General features: G+C 57.9%; 1 protein-coding gene across 1 annotated transcript in view; it reads right to left on the bottom strand.

Annotated features, from left to right (window-relative positions):
• Window positions 1-570: 570 nt before the first annotated feature.
• Window positions 571-9,018, bottom strand: part of Wnt9a (Wnt family member 9A) — a 26,765-nt gene continuing 18,317 nt past the window's right edge. Inside the window, exons 4-6 of the mRNA XM_004647504.2 lie at window positions 5,137-5,393; window positions 4,647-4,909; window positions 571-2,975 (exon numbers count right to left, since the gene is read on the bottom strand). Of these exons, the coding sequence (XP_004647561.2) occupies window positions 2,496-2,975; window positions 4,647-4,909; window positions 5,137-5,393 (1,000 nt within the window). The 3' untranslated portion in view covers window positions 571-2,495. The remainder of the gene's footprint in view (window positions 2,976-4,646; window positions 4,910-5,136; window positions 5,394-9,018) is intronic.

Below are 9,018 nucleotides of genomic sequence, written 5' to 3' on the forward strand. Positions count from 1 at the left end.
CTGCCTACTCCCATGCTGCTGGTCTTTGGAGACATTATCTAACATCCCCAGCCACGGCCCGCTGTTTGCCCCTGGAGGAAAGCCATCATGCCTGGCCCAGCTTGCTGGGGGTGCTGCCCAGCAGGAGCCCAGCAAGCCCCGGTGAGCAGGACCCACCCTCCCAGTGAGCCCAGAGCCGTTTCTGCCCTGCTTGGAGCAGTGGGTAGTGCTACACTGGACAGGGGTCTTCTCCTGCTGTGTGGGAAGGGTCCCTGGGGAAACCCTGGTCCTGCCCAGGCCGGGGCCACACAGGCAGTCCTGGAGTCCAGGAAGGCTGGACCAAGGTGGAGTTCACATCTCACACACACAACCACATGTACAAAGACCACACTGGACACAGCCAGTGATGCATATGCATGTGACACGGACAAGGACACACACCTGCACACGACACTCACCCAGAAACAGCCACTCACATGGAGCTCAGCACCCCTCCCACGTACCCTCCTGGCTCCCACCCTGACCCTGGGATCCTCATGAAGGCTCCAGGCTGTTTGGCTATAATTTAAAATACATTTATTTAGTGTTTCCATTGTTTCCGGTTTTGTTATACAAAGCTGTTAAATAAATACATTCTCCACAGTCACTCAGGTACACACCTACTCGCTACACAGATGAGGTAGAGAAATCAACAGGCTCGCACAGACTCGGCACAAGGGCGTCCTGTGTGCCCCAGCACCACCCAGCCGCAGCGAGCCTGGGTCCGGGTCCACGCAGGTGGAAGGGGACCTCCCTCCCTCCAGCCTGACCCCCAAAGAGCGGCTGCCACAGTCAGCAAGACGTTCCAACATACGCTTGCATAGACACAGCCAGTGGATGTGTGTGCTCTACCTTGTTTAAAAATACTTTCTGAATATTGAAGACAGAGAGCTAAATGTGGTATCTGATAAACATCCTGACCTGGCAGAGCCATGCCACCCCTGGTGGTGCTGAGCTTGGCTGTAAGGGCCCCTGGCAGGTCTGCTTGGGCCCCTAAGCACAGGTGTCAGGAACACAGGACTCCTTGCCTGTAGCTGCCCTGTCCTGGCCAGACCTGCCCAGCATGGCTCCTGGCCAGCACGCCTGTTTCCTGGGGCCAGGCCGGGCTGCCAACCACAGAGCTAACCTTGCCACATGCACTACCTTGGAAGGGTGCAAGACTCATGTTCCCAGAAAGAGGTGTCTCTAAAATGCACCTGGCTTCCTAGACCCTTGGGCTGAGGGAGCAGCTCTCAGTAGTCCCAGCATCCGCCCTGCCGTCTGCCACACATGCAGGACACCACCCAGAAAGCCCAGGGCCACCGAGCTACCCCTCAGTGCTCTGAGAAGTGCAACCAAGCTCCCCACACCAGCCTAGTATGCACATGCGTGCACACACACACACACACACACACACGCACGCACACATGTACACTCCATACACAGACATTTCACATTCACTCTCAAGCCAACCTCTTTGGCATTGACCCTTGCCCTATAAAGACAGCACTGCCAAAAGAAGGGCATCCTGTGGGCAAAGCTAGGCAGACTACACCTGTCCCCAACTGCTCCCTATACAGTGAAAGCATGGCTGTCCCTTCACCTGCCACCCTACACCACCCAGGCCCTGCACACGTGGCTGCCCACTGCAAGATGTGCAGCCGGCCCCCCAGGTGGCTCTGCCATTGTGTGGTGGCTTCCAGAGCCCCAGGGAGTCTCTTCCTCTAAGGACAGCATCATCTGGAATAGTGGTTTCAAAGCCAGGGTAGATAGCTGCAGGTGGGGAGGGGGAAGGAGCCCCCGATGGCTCAGGGTGTGGCCCCCTAGAGACGGCCCAGGCAGCGGCGGGATCCAAAGAAATAATAATTATTACATTAGTTAAATAATTAATAATAATAATAATAATAATTTAAAAGTCAACGACTTCACTCCAAATAGAAGTGCTCAATATCAGAGAGGGACGGCAAAGCCCCAGCCTGCCCTGGGCGGCAGGACTGGACACGGGCAGCTGGCACTCTCTCCTAGTGGTTTGGCTCTCTGAACACAGTGCTGGTGCCAGTGCCAGTGCCAGGCCAGGCAGCCACTCCAATGGGCAGCCACATGGTCACGAAGGTGCGCTGGTCCCCTGAGCCTCAGAGCAAGCCCAGAGGCAGAGAGGGGCAGTCAAGAGACTGGAAGAGGGCCACACTTGGGAAAGGTGTGTCAGGGACAGAGGCAACTCAGAAAGCACTGCAGCAATGCTCTCGTGTCAGAAGCTGAGGCCCGGGTTATGCAAGGCAGTGGGGCCAGACAGGGGCCACTGCACCAGCCCTGGGCCACTGGGCACCTCCCGCCACACAGTGGCCCGGCCTCTCCAGGTGCGGACCCTTGCACTGTGTGCAGTGTCTACACCCCACAGCAGGGCTGGCCGGGTCTACGGGCTCAGCACAGGCAGTATACGCCCCTCATGCTGTGTGGGGTGCCTGCACCCCATAGAGCAGGGCTGGCTGCAGCGGGGCTCAGCCCTTGCAGGTATAGACCTCCTCACGCTGGGTGCACTGCCGGCACTCCACGTAGCAGCACCAGCGCACCTGGCACTGGCAGGGCCTGGTCACCACCCGGCTCTGCGTATTGTGCCCGCGTCCACAGCAGATGCTCTCGCAGTTCTTTTCACGGTGGCACCGACGGCCAGCCGTGCCCGGGGAGAAGCGCCCAGCCAGGCAGAAGCTGGGTGAGTCGTCCAGGTGCACCAGCTCTGGTGTGCGGGGTAGTGGGTCACTGCCTGTCCCTGAGGCCCGTCCTCGGGTTGGGGAGATTGCGCCTGCCTCGCCAGTGGCTTCATTAGTGGTGCTGCCCACCTTGAGTGCTGTCTCGTACTTGTGCTTCAGGTGCTTGCCCACTTCGTGGAAGGGTGCCAGCTGCCGCCAGCAGGTCCGCACGGTGCAGGAGCCCGACACGCCATGGCACTTGCAGGTTGTCTCCACTCCAGCTTTGATCACCTACAGAGTCCATGGTGAGGGCGCCAGGCCCAGCCAGCAGGGGTCAGCACCACCCAACCCAGAGAGCCCAGAGCCTGGAGGCCAGCACACTGACCCCAAAGGGATCACCTTGCCCTCTGTGTCATCCCTGTCTCTGCCACCATCCATCACCAGGCTGGCAAACCTCCTGTCAGGTCACATAATAGACAAGGATGCATACAACCTCATCCAGATGTCTGCCCTGGCTGGCTACATCCCTGTCCACACAGGTACCATGCAGGTACTGCCTGTGGCTCAGCCTATGGGGTGGACACAGACACCATCTGGTGAAATGTGCACCCCAAGGCTGCACCCTCGAGCCTTCCTAGTGGCAGCCAGCATGGTGCACACTTAAGTCCAGGACCTCATGCTCCCCAAGACAGCCAGCTTCTTGAGGGGTCACAGGTCGGGCAGCGCAAGGCTAGCATAGCAGGGAGGGATGCCCTGAGCCAGCTGCTGAGCCCCAGGGCAGACCACTATGGGCAGCTGATTGGAGATTAGGAGCTGTGCTGCCCTCTCCGTCCTCCTGCACTTAATGCTGCTTTAACAAGAAAGTCAAATGTAATTAAAAGGAGGCCTCCCCAGGCCCCACGGAGCTAACAGGCCTCAGGATGAAGAGGAGTCGTATCGCTTCTCAGCCTTTTGGCTAAGATCAAGTGTGAAGGGGCGTCTTCATCGCTGGCTCACAAAAGGACCCACTGTGCAGAGAGACACCGCAGAGAGCCTCTGGCCAAGGGATTTGGTCTGCCTTTGGGCCCTGCTGGTTGGCCTGCCCAGCGCAGTGAGCTCTGGGTGGAAAGGGAACACCAACTCTTTAACTCACGTGGGGTCAGAGCTTGGCTTCTCACCAACATAGAGCTCAGGGCTGCACTGACCCAGTCACCTCCTGACCTCCCCAGCTCAGCACAGAGGCTGCCCAGCACTCCCAAGGCTCATCCTTGTCCCTACACTTGGGGCCTTGGGAGTTCCAGGACTGGGGATCAGGTACCCTGGGGTGCTGTTCTGATCCTAAGTCAGGGGATCCAATTCTTCTTGCCAGGAGTGTGAATCTGGAGCTGGCAAAGCCAGGTCCTCTAGGGCCTTAGCCATGCCTGCCCAGGTTGGCCCACATAAGGGCCTGGTGGGTCTTCTTTCCCTCTCCCAAAAAGAACAGACGGGGCCACAGGCAGGGACAGGGACACATATTTGGTTGTTACTGACTTGGCAAGTGGGTTTCGCACCCCCCAACCCTTCTCCGGGATCCTGTTTACAGCCCCCTGTCCAGAATGTCCTCGATTTAGGTCTTCAGGTCACAACTGTGGGACAGCAGGGATCACAAACTGCCCATTTTCTGATCAAATGGTCCAGCCAGGGAGCTGGGTTGAGCAGCCTCCACAGCCCGGGACGGACAGGGGGCCCAGACCCAGCCACTCCTGTCTGACTTGCTTTCTCCAGGCCAGGTACAAGGGTCTCCATCTGTCCAGCAGGTAACCAGCCTTTGGGAGCTTAAGCCTGGGGGGCTCAACAGAGGCAGCGGGCCCTCACGTCTCTCAGACCCGCCCTCCCCTTTGACCCCTCTCCTGGGCCCCGCCACACTCACCTCGGTCCCTCCTTCCCCTTGTTCAATCCTTCAACCAGGGTCCCACCCTTCCCCTCATGCCCCACCCCGCTTGCCTTCACACCCACGAGGTTGTTGTGGAAGTCCACACGGGCGCGCAGGTCCTTGCTTGAGCGCCGGCCCAGGAACTCCTTGACAAACTTGCTGCTATACTTGAGGTTGTCTCCGCAGCCACCCCACTGCCAGGCCTCGCGATTCTCCAGGTCCGGCGCCTCGTCGCACGTGCAGCGCTCCATGCGCCCAGCGCTGCAGGCCTTGGCCAGCGCGTGCGTTAGGCCAGCAGAGGAGATGGCGTAAAGGAAGGCGGTCTCCTTGAAGCCTGGTCGGGGTCATCATGGGTCTGGGGGTCAGGGGTCAGCGGGGCGCACCTGGGAATGCCCTTGGATGCCTCTCCCCTGGTGGGGGTGGGGAGGGCACAGGGGGACGCAGCTCCACAGTTGAGATCTCAGGGGCGGCTCCAACCCCCAGTGTCTCGCGGTGCTGGGTGGGAACCCAGACCTAAGAGACGCCCAGTCCTCGCCCAGCACCAAAGCCTACCCCACTCACCTCGTTTGAGCAAGCTGGCACGGTAGCGGCCCTCCAGGGTGCAGTTCCAGCGCTCGAAGCGGAACTGGTACTGGCACTCGAGCGCGCTCATGCTCACGGCCTCCACCAGCGTCTCGGCAACGCCCGGGTCCCGGCGGCACATGCGCCTCTGCTTGCGCTCCAGCTTCAGCCGGTCGCAGGCCTTGTAATGAGCCTGGGCCGCTGCCTCAGGCTCCAGGGTCAGCGGGAGGATGGTCAGAGGCTCGCTACCCGTCAGCCTGGGGACGAAAGAGCAGTCTGCGGTGTCCCCAAAGGACAGCAGCCTAGGTCCAGGGCACCCTGAGGGGTCAGGCGGGCTGGGGACTGTTGCCAGACTTGCCCTGGCAACCACGTGCCATGTGCACTGCCAGACTCCCCTCATAGCCCCACAAGAGCACAGCAAGGCTGGGAGGAAGGCCAAGGCTCCGCTTCGGGCACACTCTGCTGCCCAGCTACACAGCCTGGGGGCCCACCCTCCTCCCTGCCTTGGGACTTCCAGAGGGACGCGGCCCATCCAGGGCTGACCTGCACAGGGCCTCAGCTGAGAGCCCAGCCTGTAGGGTCCCTGCATAGACCCATAAGTCCACGCCCAGAGGGGTGGACAAATGGAGGGAGAGGGTACCCACCTGCTCCCAGGCACTCGGTCACCAGAAATACCCCCATACGCACCCTTCAAGCCACTGGGGCAGTGCCAGGTGCCCAGTTCTCCCAGGAATGTCTGGGATCCCCAACTCGGAAAGCCACATGGCTGGGAAGCATCTCCCTGCAGGGAGTTCTGCCCTGGAGATGGGAGGGGGGGAGCCTGGGGCCCAGGAGCCTCTGGGTTGGGACGCTCACACGCCATAGGGCTGGAGCCAATCACAGGTGCATGACACCCAGCAAAGAGGGCTCAGAGACCCTCAGAAGGAGCCATGTCAAAGGACCTTGCCCAGCCAGGCCTCGTCTCTGGCTAAGATCATAGACAGTGCCCAGCACAGGACCCCAGGAATCAGAGGCCCAGGATAGCTGCCACCCCCAGGGGCATGTGAAGCAGGCTGGTGGCCACTCAGCTCGCGTGGAAGAGACCTTCAGCCCAGACAGGAAGGGTACATCACTGGCCAGCAGAAGACCCTATCTCCACCATGACACACAGCAGCCTGGCCTGGCCTGGCCAAGACACTCCTGTGACAAGAGGACCCCTCCTGGGAGGCCCCAGTGGGGCCCAGGGCTGCTTATGGGTACAGGTAAAGCAGGGGCACACAGACAGGCAGAGGTAGCAGGGGAAGAGCAGGAATGTGCACAGGGCATGCACGAGGGCACTGCCACTGCCGCAGGCAGCCTGAGGGGCGCAAGAGCTATGAGGAACTGGGCCAAGGGGGGACATCACAACCTAAGACAGTTCGGGTCAGGCCCTACATGGCTGCCCCTGCTGTGCTCCCTCTTCGGGGGCGACTCCATGTGCTACTGGCCTACAATGGGCCCTGACATGAGGTGACAGCAGAGGGTGCACTAGAACCGGGTGGCAGACTTGGGGCAACGTGGTGCCTGGACATCCAGATCCAGTGCAGCTGCTCCCGGCAGATCTGCGGGAAGCCTGAGGCAGTTGCCTGGCCAGAGAAGAGGTGCAGGGCTGTGGCCTCGAGGGTCCCCTGGGGGATTTGAATGGCAGGATGTAAAAACAGGTGGCTACATAAACTGGCTTTTGTAAACAAAGACCACCGTTTTCTGAGGAGATCTGTGAGTGCACACACTAAGTCATGTCCTGATCTCCTCACTGGACAGAAGAGGAAAAAAGCCAGGGAGGATGAAGAGGGAAGGAAAAAGAAACAGTAGGCTTCTAACCTGAAGAAAACACTGTGATGTTATGTACACAGGTGATAGTATATGTACAAGTAATTAAATATTTAATGAAAGCATTAAAAGTGATGGGGGGGGGCTGGTGAGATTGCTCAGTGGTCTAAAGCACCTACTTAGAACAAGCTTAGCAAAGCCCAGGGACCACGGTTCAATCCCCCAGCACCACATGCCAGCCAGCCCGCCCCCTGGTGGACTGAGCTGGCCATACACACACACACACACACACACACACACACACGTAAATAAAAAAAATTAAAAAAAAATAAAAAATAAAAGTGATGAGGGGTTTACATATAACCTCAGAATAGGGAATTCTTTTCTTTCTGTGATTCTCAACCCACAAGATGTTGAGGAACAAATGTATTTGATTACTTCACTTGACTATTTTGTTACAGATAGCCCTGAATGGTACTCTATCAATGGCTGCCATGTTTAACCTTTTGCTTGACTTGAATGCTTTTTTTTTTTTTTTTTGCGGAACTGCGGATTGAACTCAGGCCCTTGCGCTTGCCAGGAAGCACTTATTCCACTGAGCCATCTCCCTGGCCCCCTCACTTGACTATTTGGAAGGATTTCTAAAAATATCTGCATGGGGGGCACAGAGGCCACTGACTCCTGCAGGTGTGCCAGGCACACATGTGGTAGCGGGCTCCTGTAGGACCACAAAGACACATACATGCTATATGGAAAAAAATGCTTGCAGTCTCCACCCCAGAGCAAGAACTCGCTGTGTGCATGCATGTGGACATGTGTGCATGAGGGACACACGGTTTCCCATCAATGACTAACCACAGGGACAGAGCAGACATGAATAAGTTCAGGCATGCTGCTGCTCCAAGGGGTGACTGAAGGTGACAAACACAGTCCAGTGACTGCACAAGCCAGGAAAGCACTTGGTGTTTACCCATCCCAGGAGAAGCGCTCAAGCGGAGGATTCAAGCAGCACAGAATTGCACCTAACTACACAGGAAAAGCATCACAGGACAGATCCATGGCAGCCCGCTAACATGTGTGACCTTTCTGTGTTCGTGATTCAATTTACAAAAGTAGAGACAAGAATAAAGAGAACAGACAAAGGGAGACACACCCATCCAGTGTTCAGGTCAGCAGCCAGTCCCTGGTGACCAAAGATGGGCTCTGCCAGAGGGTGGGGCACGAGACCCACAGGACACACGGGACCTGTAACAGGTGACCGGCAGGGCAGATGCTCTTCTGCACAGCTGTGAGCCGCCCTGTACACACATGGCCCATCGAGAACATGTGCGGCACACAGTGTGCACCAGCCACCCAGTCGTCTGCTGTGGCCCTACCACAGCCCAGGCCACACATGTCTGACCACAGGGCTGCCACCCTGAGCTGTGGCCCTGCAGCCTGGCATGGCATGACACAGGTGCCACCCACAGAACAGCTGCTCACCCCACATGGGCACCTGCAGCTGGGTTCTTACAGCTGCCTCCCGGCCCCCACAGGCATCTGTTAGGTCAGAAAGACAAAACAGTGCTTAGCCACCAAGAGGATGGGAGTCTTGCCTGGGGACACTGCCTGCCTCTTACTCTGCTATCATCTGATCTACCAGGCTTCCTAACCCCGCTGCCACCTCCGCCTCCTCCGCCTCTGCCTTCTCCTCCACCTCCTCCTCTCCTCCTCCGCCTCCTCCTCCTCCTCCTCCTCCTCCTGTGTTCACGTTTCTGCTTCTCTTAGAAGCTCTACAATGTTGGCCTTGTAATGATATTTTGGACATGTCTCAAAAGCAAGGCAACAAAAGCAAAAATATAAAATGGGATTGCATTAAACTGAGAAGCAGAGGCCATCTACAGCAAGGGAGAGTGCGTCTTCAGACCCCCAACTACAGCGCAGAATCCAGGACATGTGCAATGCAGTGCAACCCAAGACACAACCGAGTTAAAAATGGGCCCAGGACCTGGATGACACTGCTCTAGAAGGGATGAGTGGCCAGCAGGCCCAAGAAGAGTGCTTGACACTGCCAACCCAGTGAGTCCAGATGAAAGTGTGGCAGCACCGCCTCAC

Source organism: Octodon degus, unplaced genomic scaffold (assembly GCF_000260255.1).
Source record: "Octodon degus isolate 3935 unplaced genomic scaffold, OctDeg1.0 scaffold00310, whole genome shotgun sequence".
Lineage (NCBI taxonomy): Eukaryota > Metazoa > Chordata > Mammalia > Rodentia > Octodontidae > Octodon > Octodon degus.